General features: G+C 45.2%; 1 protein-coding gene across 1 annotated transcript in view; it reads left to right on the top strand.

Moving 5' to 3' along the window:
* evpla (envoplakin a) overlaps positions 1-16490 on the top strand; it is a 73978-nt gene extending 57488 nt beyond the window's left edge. The window contains exons 16-22 of the mRNA XM_052032747.1: positions 1169-1307; positions 3023-3216; positions 4971-5121; positions 6732-6815; positions 7892-8002; positions 10159-10251; positions 12690-16490. Of these exons, the coding sequence (XP_051888707.1) occupies positions 1169-1307; positions 3023-3216; positions 4971-5121; positions 6732-6815; positions 7892-8002; positions 10159-10251; positions 12690-16148 (4231 nt within the window). The 3' untranslated portion in view covers positions 16149-16490. The remainder of the gene's footprint in view (positions 1-1168; positions 1308-3022; positions 3217-4970; positions 5122-6731; positions 6816-7891; positions 8003-10158; positions 10252-12689) is intronic.
* Positions 16491-20948: the final 4458 nt, after the last annotated feature.

Here is a 20948-nt window from a genome sequence, read left to right as displayed (position 1 = left end):
TGATTCCTGCCTCCACTCAGAACGAGGGCAATGAGTGTTCAACCCTGGAGGAGCAGGGCTTGTTGTCCACACACCGGTGGAGGTTACGGCGAGGTTCTCCAGAGCTGCTCCAAATCACAAGGGCTTTGATGGAATTAGACATGGAAAAACTATTCACAGTGGCAGGAAGGTCGATGACCAGACGACACAGATTTATGGCAATTGGCTAAAGAAATGAGGGGAAATGAAAATTATTTTTTGATCAGATTGTATTCTACTGCCTGGAATGTGTGGTGGAAGAAGCTCTTTCAAAATGGAGTTGGATAAATGCTTGAGCAGGAGACACGGGGAATGCAGTCAGTTCACTGGGCAGCATAGGATTGTTTGATATAATCACCCTTGGGTAACAGGGACCTACAGGTTCTGATCAGTTTCACTTGGTTCAGCTCTCAGAGAGAGACAATCTGGTATTGGTATTGGTTTATTATTGTCACGTGTACCAATGTACAGTGAAAAACCTTTGTTTGCATGCCATCCAGGCAGATCCTGCCATACGTAAGTACATTGAGCTAGTAAACGAAAACAGAAATGCAGAAAATAATGTTGCAGCTACAGAGAAGGTGCAGTGCAGGTAGACAAGTAAAATGCAAAGGCCACACCGAGGTGGATTGGGAGATCAAGAGTTCATCTTTAGCCTATGAGACGTCTGCTTGAGAGTCTGATAACAGTGGGATAGAAGCTGTCCTTGAGCCTGGTGGTACATGCTCTCAGGCTTTTGTAGCTTCTGCCTGATAGAAGGGGGGAGAAGAGAGAATAACCAGGGTCAGAAAGACCCTTGATTATGTCGGCTGCTTTCCCGAGGCAGCAGGAAGTGTAGACGGAGTCAATGGAGGGGAGGCCGGTTTGCATGATGGACTGGGCTGCGTTCACACCTCTGAGGTTTCTTGCGATCCTGGGTAGAACAGTTGCCATACCAAGCCTTGGTGCATCCAGACGGGATGCTTTTTATGGTGCATCTGTAAAAACTGGTGAGGTTCATCGGGGACATGCCGAATTTCATATTGTTATTTATTATTCTTAACGTTAACGGATTAATATGCAGGTTCACAGAGTGTAGTCACTTTTGATGTCCATCCTCAAGGTCTAGATTATACATTTTTTTTGAACTGTTTGTCTTTACCTTGCCCAGAGCGTCATCTCAATTGGAGTTGGAAAACAGCATTAAGAAAGCGAATGATGCCATTAAGATAATTGAATCCAATCTCGCAGAGGAGTCTGCGGTTCCTGCTACTTCAAATGCCATGCAGCAGAGGAAGACCGAGCTCCAGGTAATGACCTTGGAGAGGAAGGGGAATTCAGCGCAATGTAGAAACAGGCAAGAAAGGAAAGGCTGGTCCTTTTCTGCAAGGATCTCGACTCCACCTTCATGCCAACAATCTAGTCTCTCTCTAGAGATATATTTGATCCAAAAATGCAGAAGCAGAACATTGGAGAAAAGCCAAGGCAGAGCCACACTTGGTTTGCTCAACAGCTGGAAGTTCACCAATCCAGCACACCAATCCTTGTATTCATGGGAACAAGAGCCCACCCCAGGAGGAGACTCATAGATTGTTCTCATTGTCTCATAAATAAAATAAACAAAATCTTAAATCTGTGAACATTCTATGTACCAGAATTTCCTATTATAAACTCCTAAGTTACTATTTCAAAAGGAAATGACCTACTTAAATGCGCTATGCTGTAATTACACCCTCTTGCCACTGGTGGCAATGTTGGGCCAGGTGAAGACGACTTTTCAGGTGACTCTGCTCCCTGAAATTCCCATCTATTTGTGAAAGTTTTACATGAAAATAGTCATTGAATGCACAACTTAAGAACATATATTGAATTACGTCTGTGCACCTTTTTCCAGTTATCCTTCTCGTGACATTGTCTTTCACTCCAAAGTACCTCTGATCTCCTCCCATCCTCAACACACCCTCCCAAGGTAATGCCTTCATGAAGGTACAAGGGCTCCCTGGGTTCTGAATGACCCAACTTATGAAAATCCAACTTTGTACAAATTCCCCCATACATTTTTAAAGCATTTTACAAACTAGTGATAATAATAAAATGTTTCATTGTATTCATTAATGATTAATTGCAGTATGTATCTCATTAGTTTAATTATGGGTAGTGATTATTCAATAAAATGAAAGAATTGTAGCAAGTGTATATAGAGAGATGTATGGGTAGCTATAGAAAATAGACATTTGTGACATGGAGAAATCAGCTTACGGACAGTTCTCAGGTATGGAACCCTTATGGAACCTGGGGACTGCCTGTATACTGTACGTGGGGTAGGGGTTCATCTCTGCAACGAGAAAAGCCTGTTGGCCTCTCATGGTGTCGATGGCATTCCAACCAGATACAGTTTATATGTTTGAATTGGTCAGTGAGTTGGAGAGATGTTACAGCTCAGAACCTCACGCATTGAGAATACTTCTGCGTAGAAGCAGAAATCCTCAATATACATCCCCAGAAACACGGGACTCTAGTATCGCAAACAGAAAATTATCTATGGCATTTACTACTTCTCTTATCAAGTTCAACAGTGAAACTCCTTGGTGGCTGCCATTGAAGACTGTGATGACGGCTCCTCCACACCAGCAAAGAACTTTGTTGTCCTTGGGTCGTTGTGAGATCCAACCAGTATTCTGTGGTCCCCTGGTTTCCCTTAGTTAGCATTAGTTAGCATTGTGAGTTGGAGTTGGATCCACTCTTTAATGGTCTTTTATCCAGGAGTTCTTGCTGAAGGAAGCTGTATTGACCACCTCTAGCAAGGGAGAGGTGTTGGGATTCAGAAGCCCATGAACCCTACTCTTCATTAACAGGACAATGGTATGCCTCGTTATCCAATTCTTATTTTGTAGATTTGAGACATGCACAGAGCAGGGATAAAGGTAATGCAAAATAGAAGGGAATGCTGCAAATATGTGAGTCTTTTTGGATTATTCCTCTCATGATACCTTCCCCCTCCTATCATTGCCTCCTCTTCATTCAGAGGCTGAGGCGAGAGCTAAACAACGACCAAGATAAGCTGCAGAAGGCGAACCAGGACCTGAGAAAGACCGAAGACAGCTGCAAACCTTTGGAGTTGAACTTCCAGGAATACTGTCCTGATATCAAGAAACAGCGGGCCGAGGTCCAAAAGCTGAACAACCGCTTTCAGAATGCCAGTGATCAACTGGACCTGAGGTAGGACATCCACCTTCTTAAAAGGGTCATCCCCAGCATGACGTTATATCTACCCGGTCCTGAACGTAGCGGTGCACCAGCCTTTTGAACTGTGCAGTGTGGCGAAATTATTCCTAGAGTGTTGTTGCAGAGGGAGCCCCAGGACTTTGACAAGGCAGTGGTGAGGGAACAGTGACGTGTTCCAAGATGGGATGATACGTAACCTGTAGGGGTATCTGAAAGCAATTCTCTTCCATATACCTGCTACCTTCTCCTTCCAGATGATTGAAGCTGAGGGTCTGGGAAACGCTGGTGATGAGTTGCCAGTGAAATGTTGTCGTACTTCTTTAACTAAACATCTGTCTGGACTGTATATAAAAATAGGTGACCCACACAGGTATACTAGTGACTCACGTGGACATGAGATATTACACTAACACTGCAGACAGATGAAAGGGATTATTGCTCGATAAATGGTAAGGCCCTGGGGAGCGTTGCAGAACAGAGGGGACCAAGGAGTACAAGTACATAGTTCCCTGAAAGCGACATCACAGGTAGATAGGGTGGTGAAGAGGGCGTTTGGCACGCTGGCCTTCGTCAGTCAGGGCACTGGGTATAAGAGTTGGGATGTCACGTTGCGGTTGTACAAGGCGGTGATGAGGCCGCACCTGGAGTATTGTGTTCAGTTTTGGTCACCCTTTTACGGGAAAGATGTCATTAAGCTGGAAAGAGTGCAAGGAAGATTTACAAGAACGTTGTCAGGACTCGAGGGTCTGAGTTACAATGCAGGCTAGGACTTTATTCCTTAGAACATAGGAGATTGAGGGGATGACCTTATAGAGGTGTATAAAATCATGAGGGGCATCGATAGGGTGAATGCACTCAGTCTTTTTCACAGGGAAAAGGAATCAAAAACTAAAGGCATCTGTTTAAGGCGAGAGGGGAAAGATTTAAAAGGGACCTGAGGGGCAACTTCTTCACGCAGAGGGTGGAGCGTGTATGAAACGAGTGGTTGAGGCAGGTACAATAACAATATTTAAAAGGCATTTGGACAGGTACATAGGTAGGAAAGGTTTAGAGGGATACAGGCCAAACGCAGGCAAATGGGACTAGCTTAGACAGGAATCTTGGCTGGCATGGACGGCCTGCTTCCATGCTCTACTACTCTATGAATCTATAAACATGCTCTTTTTTGGTATATTCTTTAACCAGGATGTTCCTGACCTATTTTTCCTGTAGTTCTTATACATGCTTTCTTATTCACAGCTTCATGAAAACATTTCCAGTAGTTCAGGACAGTTTGATTTGTGGCTTTTGAAATTCAAGTTTTCGCATGTTGTAAACCTAGACAAGCATCCTGTGATCAGCCATGATCTTATATAATGACAATGTAGCATGTTGGGCCCACGTAGACTACGGCTGCTATTTCCCATGCTGGTTTGTTGCCGCCCCTTTCATGTTGTCTCCTCCCACTGTCACCGCTGCAGAATTTTGGTTTCTCATTTGCTTTTGAGGTGCAAAAACATGATGGGGGGGTGGTTTATGGGGCTTTGGATGGCGGGGGGGTGGCATCCAGCTCACCTCACGTCTGTTTCCCACTGCACTCACATGAAGTTCTAGATCGGTATCAATGCAAAGCAAACCTTTGGTCATTGAAGCCTCCACAGGGGAATCGTACCATGGTTATTATATACCTGACCACTGTAGAACCGAGCCACTCACTGCATTAACTGCTCTGTGCCAGAACTTCACCCTGTGCTTTGTGATCTTTCCAGAGAGGAAATGCTTCAGAACGCTGATGGAGCCCAGCAGCGTTACAAAACATCCCTGCAGGGACTCAACAGCTGGATGGACAATCTTCCGAACAACCAAGTGCAACCCACTGCCAGCCTAAATGAAGTCCAAACCAAACTCCAAGCCCAGAAGGTCGGTGTTTTCTAAGCACGAGGAAGTAGGAGTTCAAATCTCATTTCCTGTCCATGTTTTGTAATAATTGAGTATATTGGGTGTGTATGTACGTTTAAAGACTGTGTATCTTGTGATATGAAGTCCGATACATTGTTGTGTCAGCCACTGCTGTTGGGTGTTGTTTACCTTCAAGAAAGCATGTCTGGTTAGAAGCAAATCTATTACGTTAACTTGTCATATTAGATAGCACTATGGAGAAGGATATACGCACAGTGCAACAATGAGGTCTGTTTCAGGCTAATTCACTCAGTTTTTATTCACTCAAATTTTCATGGCAATCCACTCAGTTTTTTATGATAATCCACCCTGTTTTGTGACAATCCACTCCAGTTTATGGTAATCCACTCAATTTTTCATGGTAATCTGCTGCATTTCATGATAACCACTCCATTTCATGGTAATCCACTCTGCTTTGTGGTAATCCTGTCCATGTTTTGTGGCAATTGGCCTGTTTTTGTGGCAATCCCATTTCCGTTTTGTGCTGATCCAGCCCACTTCTTTAGGAATGGCTGCAATCACTCAAGTCTGGGGTTCAAGTATTAGGCAGTCACTCCCCTTGTCAAGGGCAAACACCCTCTTCTTTTTGTATAAGTAACAAATCAAAAACTAAACTATGGTCCCTGAAAATAGTTTAAACAAGCAGTAAGTGTGCAGTGAGCACTGTGTACTCTCTATCGACCTGGTGAACCTCCTCTGGACTGCAAAGTCCAAAGGACATTCACCAGGCTAATTAGTGGACCAAGTAGAGAAACAGACAACATGTATTGCAAACATGGTGCCAAGCACGCAATATTTGCTCAGCCAGGGTAACTGCACCTCACTGAGGTTTACCAGAGTTTGGCATTGTGCAATCTTTGGCACTAAGGGCAGGCATGGTAGTATAGTGGTTAGCATAATGCTATCACAGTGTCAGTGACCAGGGTTCAATTCCAGCCGCTGTCTGTAAAGAGTTTGTACGTTCTCCCCGTGTCTGCGTGGGTTTCCTCCGGGTGCTCCGGTTTCCTCCCACATTCCAAAGATGTACGGGTTAGGAAGTTGTGGGCATGCTATGTTGGCGCCGGAAGCGTGGCGACACTTGCGGGCTGCCCCCAGAGCACTCTAGACAAAAGATGCATTTCAATGTGTTTTGATGTACATGTTACTAATAAAGAAATCTTATAATCTTATAAGGTGGGTGGAAGCCCTCTGAGGACTGCAGATGCTGGAATCTAGATGAAAACCACCCCGCCTCCCCTCTTTTGTCCACTTATCACTGCTCTGCTTTTCCCTCCTGTACATTGGGCTTCCCCTTTTCCTATCTTCAGTTCTGAAGAAGGGTCCTGACCCGAAACGTTGACCGCCTGCTTTTCTCCACGGATGCTGCCTGGCCTGTTGAGTTCCTCCAGCATCATCGTTTTTTTCATCTGGAAGCCCTCTGAGTTAATTTAAACTGGCATTCCACACCACATAAGTGGAATCACTGTTTAACGTGCATCTCAGGTTTGGTGCAAAGATTCTTCAACCTGATGCGTGTGTTAGAGACCGAGGTAACCTGGCTTCACTGTGTTGTAAAATCTTTGATTTTACAGAAACTTGTGAATGATATCAAGAAGAAGGAGCCTGAGAAAGATGAACTTGTCCGCCTCTCCCAAGACCTGCAGTCGACACTGAAGGTATATGTTGCCTTGGGAAATTCCCCCAGTTTCTCTTTGCAGGGTTACTCCTGGTGTCGGCTGTGATTGCTGCTTCTAAACCGCAAGGACACACTTACACCAACAGCAAGCTTAAGAAAGAAAGAACTTACAATTACTGAAGTTTCCTTGATCTCAGATTGCCCTGAAGTATTTTACAGAGGCATGATTGGACAAAGTGGACACTGGATCAAGGAATATTTAATTTAAAGAGGTGAAACAGGCACTGTAGTGTACCAGTTAGCATAGCGCTATTACAGCGCCAGTGACCCAGGTTAAATTCCAGCTACTGTCTGTAAGGAGTTTGTACCTTCTCCCCATGTCTGCGTGGGTTTCCTCCGGGTGCTCCGGTTTCCTCCCACGTTCCAAAGATGTATGGGTTAGGAAGTTGTGGGCATGCTATGTCGGCATTGGAATCATGGCGACTCTTGCGGGCTGCCCCCCAGAACACTCTATGCAAAAGATGCATTTCACTGTGTGTTTCGATGTACATGTGACTAATAAAGATATCTAAATCTTGCTTTAGAAGTAGGCAAGTATCAAGACAACCTGTCTGGCAAAAAAAAAATTTCTTTTGACATGAAGAAAGGATCAATTTTGTACATGGATCGGAAGGGTTTAGAGGGATACGGGCCAAATGCAGGCAAACGGGACTAGCCTAGGTGGGTATCTTGGTCGGCATGGACAAGTCGGCCAAAGGGCCTGTTTCCGTGCTGCATTATTCTGTGACTCTGTGAGTCTACAGAGGAATGGGCCAGAGGTTTTGTGATAATGGCATTTAATCTTTGGAGGGCGAGGGGGGGGAGTGGTGGGGGTGTCAAGCTTTACTTCACCTGAGGGTGGGCTGCATTTCTGGTCTGCTCAAAGCCATATTCTTCCATTCCTTTGGCCCCCAGCTGCCTGGTTTAGCAGGTCCCTACCACCCTGACCCACGCCTCACAAGATGGCGTTAGAGGCACAAGGTTCCAGACAGGAGGCAGACTCGGGGTTCAGGACACAGTGGACTTCTGAGCCAGCATTTATGAATTCAGTGACATTTTGCTCATTTTCTTTTAAAGGATTACGAAACCAACAATGACAAATACCGAGCATCTCTGGACTCTACCTCTGGCCCATCTGGCGTGAAGAAGCTAAGAAGTCAGACACTGCAAGATAGCATTAAAGATCAGGTAAGGACAAGATTGTGGTGGAAATTTCTTTACCAAGGGTGTGCTTAGAACATGAGGCTTGCTATGACAAGGAGGGGTTTAGCTGAAGAGCATGGATACATTGAAAGGGATGTTGGGTATACCCACATAGATGGATATGCTAATAGATTAGATGAAGTGGAATGGGGCAGAGGAGGGGTAGCTCGGAGATAAACTGGGAAGTACAAATGCTGGCTCATCCTGGTGGACTTAAAGACCTGTTCTTCTGATGTACATTCTACATGACTTCTATCACTGTGTGTAATCTATGTGTAGTTCCATTGGTCAGAAGTGACCCTTTCAATCCTGCCAGCCCAATGACCACCTGCCTTTCATTACTGTAACCCCATTCAGATGAAACAGGTTGAGGCCATGTTGTAATGTTGCACTGAGTATCTGACTCTGATCCAGTACTCTGCCAATGTGTGGACGAGAGCACTATCCTATGCCATTTGCTTGAGAACTCGTACCACCAGGCTCAAGGACAGCTTCTATCCCGCTGTTCTAAGACTCTTGAATGGACCTCTTGTACAATAAAGAACTCCTGACCTCTCAATCTACCTTGTCATGGCCATTGCAATTTATCTGCCTACCTGCACTGCACTTATAACAAGGTGAGACTACTTATAACAAGGTGAGTGCAGCTCCTTGAAGAGATCAGCATCTTTAGCAGGGACCAACCATCAAACATAGGATCTTCCAAGTCAGTGCTGATCAGCTAATGTCCAGAAGAATTTGGTGAGATATCAGGAGTGCCTTCAGCCAATGCTGTATAGCCAGTGATAAGTAATGGGTAATTGGTTCATTGTTGTCACATGCACCGAGATACAATGAAAAGCTTTGTTTGCATGTCATCCAGACAGATCATTTCATACAGAAGTACATCGAGGCAGTACAAAAGGAAAAACAATAGCAGAATGCAGAATATAGTGTAACACTTACAGAGAAAGTGCAGTGCAGGTAGGCAGATAAATTGCAATGGCCATGACAAGGTAGATTGAGAGGTCAGGAGTTCTTTATTGTACAGGAGGTCCATTCAAGAGTCTTATAACAGCGGGATAGAAGCTGTTCTTGAGCCTGGTGGTACGTGTTCTCAAGCTTTTGTATCTTCTACCCGATGGAAGGGGGGAGAAATGACCAGGGTGGGAGGGGTCTTTGATTACGTTGGCTGCTCTCCCGAGGCAGTGGGACGTGTAGACAGAGTCAATGGAGGAGGGGGTGGTTTTCGTGATAAACTGGGCTACGTTAACAACTCTCTGCAATTTCTTGCAGTCACTTTGGCACTTAAATCATGAGCTCAGTCCAAGCACTCATGACTCAAGTTATTTGCCTACTTTGTACTACATTCTTTGCTGGTGGATATCTGGGGGATTGAAGTACTCCCAGTGAGGGACCATGCATCTCATAGTAGAAGGATTTCAAATAAAAGTTGAGTTTAGTGTTATATCCACAAGTACACATATGCACAGGTGCAATGAAAAACTTACTTGCAGCAGCATCACAGGCACATAGCATCTTAGAAGCAGCATTCACAAGAAAAACGTAAAATAAATAAATTATACCCAATTTTTATAAGAAGAATACAATTAGAACAAAAAAACAAAGTCAATTTTAGTTCAAAATGATCAAAGTAGTCACAGTGACCCGAATAGTAACAAGGCTAAGGAACACCAATTATAATGAAAGATCAGAGAAGCTAGGACTATTCTACTTAGAGGAGTAAAGATTAATGGAAGATTTAATTAATATATTTAAACTTCTCAGATGGTTTGGGTAGGGTATGTAAGTAAGCTGATTCCATTGCCTGGAAGGTCAGTAACTCACAGGTAACGGCAAGGAGAGGACAATATTTTGGTGTTGCCAATTGTTATGACCTGGGCCACACTGCTTGCAGAGCTGATGAAGCAGATTAAATAAAAAAATTCAAAAGGAAGCTGCATGTATTTTTGAAAAGGAAGGAGGAGGGGAGTGGGACTGACTGGATAATCATTCGGAGAGCCAGCAAGTTCACAAGGAGTTGGCAGGACTTCTTCAGTATTGAGTGATTTAATGCCCCTGTCCCCCACCCACCCTTCACCAGATACCATCTGCAGTGAATACGTGTGACTCCCAAATAACGTTCTTTGTTTCCTTTGCAGGAGAAGGACACGGTCAAACGCTTCGCTGAAGTCTCCTCATCAAATGATCAGCTGCTGAGCCAGCTGGACTTTGTGACAAAGGTTAAGCAAAAGGTAATGCAGGTGATAGCTGCTGAGGGCTCTTAGCACCCAAGAACTGATATTTACACACTGTTCATGCACGTGGCCCCTTCTTCGGTTCTGGTACAACTCCTAGAGGCTCTGGTGCTCAATAGTCCAAGATCTATCCTCCCGTCCGGCAGCAGATCCATAAGTCACCCTCTCATGGGCTCCAGGGAGCAGGTGACTCCTTGAGGCTCTCCAGGATGCATTCAGAGAACATTTACATTCACACTTCCGAATGCCCAGTGCACTTTACAAGTCATGGTGCACATTTGCGTCTCCGTATTTGTGTAGGAGATGTGGTATTTGGTCTGCGCACAACAATATCCCATAAATAACAGTGATTTGGCAGCCAGATAACCTTTTTTTATTGGTGGTGTGAGTTGCCCTGGATATTGGAGTGAGCTACTGTGTCATGTTATGGGATCTTTGCTATTTACGTCAAGAGGGCCTTGGTTTAATGTTTCATCTGGAGGTTGGCATCTCCAACAAGTACAGACCTCCTTTGGTGTTACATTGGGGAGGTGCATAGATTACATCCTCAAGTATCGGGAGTGGAAATTGGACCATGGACCTCATGGTACGAAGATTTATGGGAGTAGTGCAGAGGATGAGGAACAAAAATTATACTGAAAGACCAGAGATGTTGGAATGATTCTATTTAGAGCAGTGAAGGTTGGAGGTAAGAATGGTATCCAGTAAATTGGGTTTGTTGTGGCTCCATTGTGGCAATAAGAGGCCATCATACCCTGGACTGAGGTATATGATTTTCATACCCCACCGCACCTGCTCAGGTTGAGACGTGTCTCAGCACTGGTCTAAGTGATTCTCCTATGCGGCTCCACCACGTTCTAGAACCAGCACCAGCCACAACTGGGTTGTTGGAAAAGCCTAGCTGAACAACTGATTTGCTAGGAAGTACTGTCTGCCTTTGTTGGACTAGGTCCCCAAGCTTGTGCCGTAAAATTAACAGCGGTTGGTGCTTATCATCCAGTGACCACTGCGTCTCTCTCTCTCTCTCTCTCTCTCTCTCTCTCTCTCTCTCTCTCTCTCTCTCTCTCTCTCTCTCTCTCTCTCTCTCTGTCTCTCTCTCTCTCACACTCCTGTGGACAACGTTATTGGAAGTTACAACCCAGAGAATAGACGGCCAGCAGTCGGAAAGTGAGAACCTCAAACTATGTTCCCTTCCCCACATTTGGCAAGCCAAAACTCCTGTGAAGCTGAGGTGGCTTCTCCAATGACTTTTGGGATGTATATCCCAGGATTCTATCGCTTTCTCCTCCAGCTGGTGGAAGCGAAGCAGGGGAGAAGGATGGGATCTTGGTGATGTTCATCATAGACCACTGGCATCCCTGTTTTAAGGGAGAACTTAATAACCTCAGTATGACGTGCTTGTAACAGAAGTCACGCCATCAACAGTTTAAATGTGGGCTGTTCCTTTTGTTTTAAAATTTGTGTTATAGAGACCGTTTCTAGACACTGGACAAAACATAGGGGTAGATTTTATTTCTTGCCTGCTTAGCAAAATGTATAAACATTGTAGTGACTGTGTTGAACCTTGATTTCAGAAGTGGGGTCCTAGGTGCTTGGCGTATGTAACCAAGGGTAAACCTCCACCCCAGTGTGCTTCACTTTACCTGAAACTATCTGTCAGCATCACTGGCTGTATCAATGAAGTGTGAGAGTTGACCAGACTAAATAAGGATGATTTTAGAATTTTAGAATTTTATTTACAGCCTGGTAACAGGACCTTCCGGCCCAACGAGTCCGCGCTGCCCATTTTAAACCCAAATTAACCTACCCCTACGTCTTTGGAATGTGGGAGGAAACCGGAGCACCCGGAGGAAACCCACGCAGACACGGGAGAATATATCGATGATGGGAATCGAACCCCAATCGCTGGCGCTGTAATGGCTCCTGGGCTTCACATTTACCTGTAATGAAGGTCTTCTCTCTTAAACTTTGGATTCAACCCCTGCTCTTACAGCTGAGGCAGACTCTTTGCAGTTAGCAGTGTTAAAAATCAAAAATTCAGCCCGTTCTGACTGGGTACAAGAAGATGCTATGGAAGTTGAAAATTACTACTAATGAACCACAATGATTGGATGACCCACCATGGCATGGTTTATCAAACTAAGCTTTGTTATTACGTCTGATGGCCAGATGACTGAGCATTGATTAATTTAGAGTCAGTAATCCAATAAAGAGCTCAGAGGACTTCTTTAAGCAAAGAGTAGTTAGAATGTGGAACTCACCATCATATGGGTTGGTTGAGCCAAGTGAATATCTGGGGAACAAAGCAATGGAAAGGTATGCAGAAAGAGGTAACTAGAGAAGGATAGAAGGGCTGTTAGTGAGAAATGGCCTGTTTGCTGTGTTCTGTGTAAGTTATGAACATTGATCTAAAACTTATTATTCTCTCCCTCAAGCAACAAGAAAGTCCAATAGACGAAGTAGTTATGCAACAGAATGTAAAGTCATCGTTTGCCAGCAGAGGCAGTGACATCCAACAACAGTACAAAGATGAAGAGAAGAAGACCAAATTAGCCCAAGCAGCTCTTCAGGAGCAGAGTAAAAGACTGAGTCTTCTAAGAGCACGGCGGCCTGTGGATCAAATGGAAGAGAAGGAGGTGGTGAAGTACTACAGGGACCCCAAGGTAGAAGCCAACCTTTCCAACTTGCGCAATGAAGTCCATCAAGTACGGAAACAGAGACAGGAAACCCAGAGTGATATAAATGCAACTAAGCAGAAAATCAGTTTGCTGGAAGGTGATCAGAAGAATGCCAAGATCGGGCTGCTCACCAAAGAGGTGAAGAAAATTGAGAGGCTGCCCGCTTTGGATGCTGAAGCTGAAAACCTACGCAGTGAAATCAGTACTCTGAGAAGGGAAAAGCAAATAACTATTGGTGACTGGGATCGTCTAACAAGAGAGGTCACCATCCTTGAGCAGAAACCAGTCAACGTTAAAGAAAGGGTTGTTGTGGTGGAAAAAGTCAAGGTAGAAAAGGACCCGGGTATGCTGAAGGCCTCCAAGGAACTTCAAGACGAGATTGAAGATGAAGTTCATAAGAAACAAGTGCTGACTGAAAAGATACGTACCATTCGAACTCAGATTGAGACCCTGGAGAAACAATCTGGAAAGACCGATCCAAAGATCATGATTAAGGAGATCAAGAAGATAGAGAGGGACCCTGAACTTGAAAAGGAGTTAGTCAAGCTCAGAGACATTTGTCAAGATGATAGCCACAAAAATAGTGTTCTGGAGAAAGAACTAAGTGAGCTGCAGAGGAAGTACAGAATTATTGATGAACAGAAACCAAAAATAGAAACAAAGGAAATAGTTCAAGAGAATTTCCGTGTCCTTCCTGAAACCGAGCAAGAGATAGCAAAGCTGAAAAAAGAAATACGGGAAACTGCGAAGAGAAGGGGTGATGTGGAGATGGAGATCACTATCGCCCACGGAGACCTGGAAGTGCTGAAAGACAGGAAACCTCAAATTCAGTACAAAGATATCACCAAGGAAATTGTGAAGCTTCAAAAAAGCCCAGAAATGCTAAAAGAGATCGATCAACTCAAGCATAAACTCCCTCAAATGGAGGATGATCATGGCGATATGCAGGTGAAGATTAAGAGGTTGAAAAATGAAAGAGATGAGTGGCGGAAAGAACGGTCGAAGATCGAGACCAAAGTGGTGACCAAGGATGTTGTGAAGTATGAAGATGACCCAATGCTGGATAAGGAAGTGGCGCGAATCCGAACAATACTCCGTGAAGAATCGGAGAAGCGAAGGCATATCGAGTCAATAGTGTTTGATTTGCAGAACATGTACTCTCAGTTGCAGAGACAGAAGCCTGAAGAGAAAGTTGTCGTTCAGGAAATGGTTCGTTTAGAAAAGGATCCAAAACTTGCCAGAGAACATGATAACCTGGGCAGAACCTTGGATGAAGAACGAAACCAGAGGCGAAACCTGGAGAGGGAAGTCCAGCATCTGAAAGATCTGGTAGAGGAAAAAGAGAGAGAACTAAATCTCGAGGAGGAAAAAGGCATTCACCAGGCAGTCAAAAATGAAATGGAGGGAATCAAGTACAAAATACGTGAGCTGGAGTCAACTCCTCCTCCCTTGGAAGAGAAGATCGTCACCGAAGAAGTACTCAAGGTGGAAAAAGATCCAGTTCTTGAAAGGTTAGCTGGATCCCTACGTCAGCAACTAGAACAAGAGAGGAATAAAGCTAATAGTTTGGACAAAGAAATTAAGAAAATTCAACTCCAGTTGGAGATTCTACACAGGGAGAAATCCCAAGAAAAACTTATCTGCAGAGAAGTTATCCGGATAGAAAAAGATAAGGCCTTGGAGGAGGAGCGTGCCCACACTCGAGACTTGTACAACAAGGAGAAGAATTCCAGGCTGGACATAGAAGAGGAGCTAAGAAGGGTTAGAGACAGGTGCGAGAAATTGGAAGATTCAATAGCATCACGATCCCAGGTGGAATCAGATCTGAGAAAGGCCCGGGATAATGCTTTCCGTGAGAAGGCAGATTTGGAGGATGAACTAAAGAATCTAGAGACTGAAAGAGAACAAAAGACCTTTGTCCATAAAGAGGAGTCCAAGCGTCTGAGTCAGCATCACGTGAAGGAAAAGCAAAGAAAGCAAGAGCTAGATGACAAACTGTCATGGATCGAGACGGAGATCATGAAGGAGAGAGACAAAATCCACGAGAAAGAGTACAGAATCAGAGACCTTGAGTCACAGATCAGCAGGGAAGAAGCTCGTCAACGTGACATCCAGATGAGAGAAACCAACCTGTCTACAAAGATATCCATTGTGGATCCAAGTACAGGGAAGGACTTGTCACCCTATGAGGCTTACAAGAGGAACTTAATAGATCGGGAACAATACATGAACCTGCAGAAGCTGGAGTGTGACTGGGAGGAGATTTTCACCCATGGCATATCAGGAGAAAGCTCTGTCCTTCGAGACAAGAAAAGTGGGAAAGAATACTCCATCGAGGCTGCTCTGAAAGACGGAAGAATCACAAAGGAAGACCTGAAACTCTATAGGGAAGGAAAACTCCCGATATCTGAGTTTGCTCTGTTGGTAGCAGGTGAAGACAAACCAATGGCGTTACATACCGACTTAGTAAATTCCACGCCACCAATTTCCCCAGCGTATCAATCAACAAACTATTCTAGCCCAAGCTTTGCAACCTACAGGGCACACACTGATCGGGATCAGCAAGCCATAGCTGGAGTGTATGATAACACCACTAACTCAAAGATGTCCATCACAAACGCCTTGAACAAGAAGCTACTAGAGCCCATCACTGCTCAAAGGCTGTTGGAAGCACAGGCAGCCACAGGTGGGATCATTGACATCGCGACCCGGGAAAGACACTCGGTACATAAGGCATTAGATAGGAACCTGATCGACAAAACCCACGAGAGAAGGCTGCTCAATGCACAGAAGGCTTTCACTGGGCTTGAAGACCCCGTCACAAAGGAACGCCTTTCTGTTGGGGTGGCCCTCCAGAAGGGCTGGCTGCCCACTGATATTGCCCACCAGTATCTGGAAGCCCAGTACCTCACTGGGGGACTGGTGGACCCCAACCACTCTGGCCGCGTGTCTACCAAGGACGCCCTCAGGTCGAACATGATCGATAGCAACACTGCCAGGGTCCTGCAGGAGGAATCCAACTATGCAAAGGATCTTGTTGATCCCATGTCTGGGGAGAGAGTCAGTTACAAAGAACTAATGAAACGCTGCAAGAAAGATGAGCTTTCGGGCCTCTTGCTTCTCCCGGTCAAGTCAGACCCACATGCGCTTTCCAGCTATCAATCTTCAAGCCGCTTCGACCCTGGATATTATTCTCCATACTCCAGCTTGTATTAATCACTGCCCACAGATACCATTGAGTGTTAAGCACGCGTCACCCACAACTTCTAAAGCGAACTTACTCTCTTACTAATTGTTTCAAGTTATATTACATATCTCCTTGGTTTTTTTTCACCATGGGTTTAAGGCTATTCTAATCAAGTGCTTTTTTTATGTATTTAAAGGTTTATATAACTGGGGATTTCAGTGCTATCTCATTCTCCGTCTGCCACATTTCTTTTATAAGTGTGTAAGAGAATCATAAGGTGCAAGACGTGAAACATTGGTCTACTCTTGTGTCATAAAGAATTCATTGCAACATCAAATAATTTCATTAATAAACAAGTCTATGAAAAAGTCTGAGGCTTGTTCCATTCAATAAAAAAATGTAAATAGTACTTTTCTTCAGGGTCAAAGGTCATTTGTAGCTCTATAACATCACAGGCAAAAGGTTAAAGGACACTTACATCCCCATGACATCACAGGCCTTTACTTTCTTCAGGCTTGGGTTTTAGGCAAAGTTTATTGCCCATCCACGGTTGCCCTTGAGAAGGTGGTGAAGTGGGTGCAGTCGTCCTGGTGAAGGGGCTCCCAAAGTGCACTGGGGAGAGAGTTCCAGGTGGCGATGAAGGACCTGTGATAAATTTACACATCAGGGTAACATGCGACTTGGAAGGGAACCTGAAGGTGGTGGTGTAACCATCACCTGCAACCCTTGTCCTTCTTGGTGGTAGAGGTTGTGGGTTTGGAAGGTGCTATCAGAGGATCCCGGGCAAGATACTACACACTACAGTGCACACTACAGTGATGGAGGCAATGAATGTTTAGGATGGTTCATGGGCTGCCAATGAGCAAGCTTGCTTTGCCTTGGATGGCGTCAAGTTTCTTAAGAGTTATTCCATCACACTCTTGACTTTGGCCTTGTTCATGATGGAAAGGCCTCGGGGTGTCAGGAGGTGAGTCACTCACCACGAGATTCCTGCTCTTGTAGCCATGGTATTTATGAGGTCGATATTCTGGCCAGTGGTGTCCCCAAGACGTTGATGGTGGGGGACCCAACAATGGCAATGCCATTGAAGTCAAGGGTAGGTTAGACGCTCTCTTGTTGGTGTTAGTCACTGCCATGCCACTGAGGTTATTTGTCACGTATCAGCTCGGGCCTGAGGGTTGTTGAGGGTTGCTTCATTTGCTGTGATGTCAGAATTGAACTGAGTTGAACATTATGCCACCATTGGTGGACATCCCACTTCATGGAAGGAAGGCTGTAGTAGGAGAGCACATGGCTGTCACGTGACAGTAACAACACTGACCCCTCTGGTCGGAGGACAGCGTTGCTCCTCGGATCGGAAGTGACACTGCTGTCAATCAAGGTGTGGCTCCACCCCACCCATCAGATGTGGGCATAGGGATTGGCCCTGGAGAGCACCTTTGTTCCTGAACCTGCCTGTCCATTGGCCTGTCTAAATCACCTGGCCAGGCTCCACCCAGCACTATAAAAGAGTGTTGCACTGCCCTGGCCCTTCTTCTTTTGACTGCCCTAGGATCAGTGAGACAACGCTGCAGAGACCACTGGTAAGAGTGCGCACCACTATGTAGTTTGGGAGTGTCTTAGTCAGATTCCAGGGAGTGTTAGAGCCAATGCTTGTCTAGGTCAAGGTATTCAGGCATTGAAGTGCTTATCCCTTGATAAGCTATACCTTGTTTATTGTGTGTTTGTGTGTGTGAGTGTATCTCATCCTCATTGCGATTCCCCCTCACGTTTGCGGTTTCCTGCGTGTGTGTGCGAGTGTGCATCTGTTCCCATTCATTCTGTCCCCATGTTTGCCTTTGTGATTAAACTACTTTTAAAATCCAAAGCCTGTGTCCAGAACCCTCCATCTTTAAGATTCCAAAAGAACCTTTTCACACAACAAAGACCAGTGACGAAGTAGTTGAAGATGGTAAGCCAGGGCCTCTGCCCTCCTGACAAACTCCTGCAATGACATCCTGGGGCGGGGATGATTGACCTCCAACTGCCATGCCAACTTCCCCTGTGCGAGGTATTGCCAGAGAAATTGGATTGTGTTCCTTTCAGCACTATATGTTCCAATCCCAATCATGTAGATCATCAGAACAATCCAGGTGAGATTGCATCAGTCGGGAAATTGGACTAGGGGCTTCATATTAGTTACTTCCTTTGCATCAGGCATGCTACTGATATCGACTCTTTTCAGGCAACAGACTATTTCTGATAGAACCAGCATATCAGAGCTCGAGGATCCACATTATGATTGCTGAGGAACATTGTTGGTGAAACCATGAGACAATTGTGATAGTTACTTATCCCATTTAAAGGGACACTGCTGACATTTCCTGAAATACACGGAGTGTCCTGCAGCTAACATAGAACATTACAGCACAGGCCCTTCGGCCCACGATGTTGTGCCAACATTTTATCCTGCTCTAAGATCTATTTAACCCTTCCCTCCCACATAGCCCTCCATTTCTCTATCATTCATGTGTCTATCTAAGAGTATCTTAAAAGTCCCTAATGTATCTGCCCCCACAACCTCTGCCGGCAGTGTGTACCACGCACCCACTACTCTGTGTCAAAAACTTACCTCTGACATCCCCCTTATACGTTCCTCCAATCACCTTAAAATTATGCCCCCTCATGTTAGCCATTTTCATCCTGGGAAAAAGTCTCTGACTGTCCACTCGATCTATGCCTCTTATCTTGTAGACTTCAATTAAGTCATCTCTCATCCTCATCCTCTCCAAAGAGAAAAGCCCAGCTCACTCAACCTATCCTCATAAGACATGCTCTCTAATCCGGGCAACATCCTAGTAAATCTCCTCTGTACCCTCTCTAAAGCTTCCACATCCTTCCTATAATGAGGCGATCAGAACTGAACACAATACTCCAAATGTGGTCTAACCAGAGTTCTATAGAGCTACAACATCACCTCGTGGCTCTTGAACTCAATACCCCGACTAATGAAGGCCAACGCACCATACACCTTCTTAACAACCCTATCGACCTGTGTGGCAACCTTGAGGGATCTATGGACATAGATCCCAAGATCCCTCTGTTCCTCCACACTGCTAAGAGTCCTGCCATTAACCTTGTATTCTGCCTTCAAATTCGATCTCCCGAGGTGTATCACTTCTCCGGGTTGAACTCCATCTGCCACTTCTCAGCCCTGCTCTGCATTCTATCAATATCTTGTCGTAATCTACAGCAACCTTCTACACGATCCACAACACCACCAACCTTCGTATCATCAGCAAACTTACTAACCTACCCTTCCACATCCTCATCCAAGTCATTTATAAAAATCACAAAAAGCAGGGGTCCCAGATCCCTGCGGAACACCACTGGTCACCGACTGGCAGGCAGAATACACTCCATCTACCACCACCCTCTGTCTTCTATGGGCGAGCCAGTTCTGAATCTACACAGCCAAGTTTTCCTGGATCCCTGACTTTCTGAATGAGCCTTCCATGAGGAATCTTATCAAACGCCTTACTAAAACCCATGTGCACCACATCCACTGCTCTACCTTCATCAATGTGCTTTGTCACATCCTCAAAGAATTCAATCAGGCTCATGAGGCACGACCTGCCCCTCACAAAGCCATGCTGACTGTCCCTAATCAACCTATGCTTCTCCAAGTGCCCATAAATCCTGTCTCTAAGAATCTTCTCCAGCAATTTGCCCACCTCTAAAGTAAGACTCACTGGTCTGTAATTCCCAAGATTATCCCTACTCCCTTTTTTAAACAAAGGAACAACATTTACCACCCTCCAATCATCTGGCAGTACTCCTGTGGCCAGTGAGGATGCAAGGATCACCGTCAAAGGCGCAGCAATCTCTTCCCTCGCTTCCCATAATAACCTCGGATATATCCCGTCTGGCCCCGGTGACTTATCTATCCTAATGTTTTTCAGTAGTCCAGCACATCCTCTTTTCTCACGTTGACATGCCCTAGTGTATCAGCTTGTGGTACGCCATCCTCACAAACGTCAAGGTCTCTCTCATTGGTGAATATTGAAGCAAAGTATTCATTAAGGACCTCCCCTACTGACTCCAGGCACATGTTTCCTCTTTTATCCCTGAGCGGTCCTACCCTCACTCTAGTCATCCTCCAATTGCAAAGGAACCTGGTTATCAGATGTGAGGTGCTCTCAATGTTGCTTGTGTTGACCTATATTACAAGCCTGTGTTGAAGCAGTCATTCAAGTTCTTTTCATCCAGAGCTCAAATATGGATCAGGTTTGCAGAGCCTTGATATATAAACCTCCAGAAAAAGGGGGGAAAAGATCCACCCAACGTAGCCCTCATTCTCATGGCCACCATTGTAAGATGCGTCATGTACAGCTTGGGTATGCAAGCGCTGAGTGTCCCTGTGTGCTGACGCTCAACCTGTTCCCCAGCGATGCAAAGGATGGGTCTGGCCATGTTACAGCAGAATGTTCCTTTAATCGGACACTGCCGGTCTGCCTGTCCATGTGGAGGACTTCATCCAGAAGAACACATGTTGACAGTGAAGATGGTTACCAAGGTTTAGAGGGATCTCGATCAGCTGGGTAAGTGGGCCGAGGAATCGCAAATGGAACTTAATTCGGATAAGTGTGAGGTGTTGCATTTTGGGAAGATGAATGAGAATAGGACTTTCACAGTGAACAGTAGGGCCCTGGGGAGTGCTATAGAACAGAGGGATCTAGCAGTACAACATGGATCCCTGACAGCGGTGTCACAGGCAGACAGGGTGGTGAAGAAGGTGTTTGGCCCACTGGCCTTTGTCAGTCCGGGCAATGAGTATAGAAGTTGGGATG

The sequence above is a fragment of the Pristis pectinata genome, chromosome 18 (assembly GCF_009764475.1).
Source record: "Pristis pectinata isolate sPriPec2 chromosome 18, sPriPec2.1.pri, whole genome shotgun sequence".
Classification (NCBI taxonomy): domain Eukaryota; kingdom Metazoa; phylum Chordata; class Chondrichthyes; order Rhinopristiformes; family Pristidae; genus Pristis; species Pristis pectinata.
The sequence above is the reverse complement of the archived record's forward strand: the minus strand, read 5'-3'. Positions and strand labels throughout refer to the sequence as shown.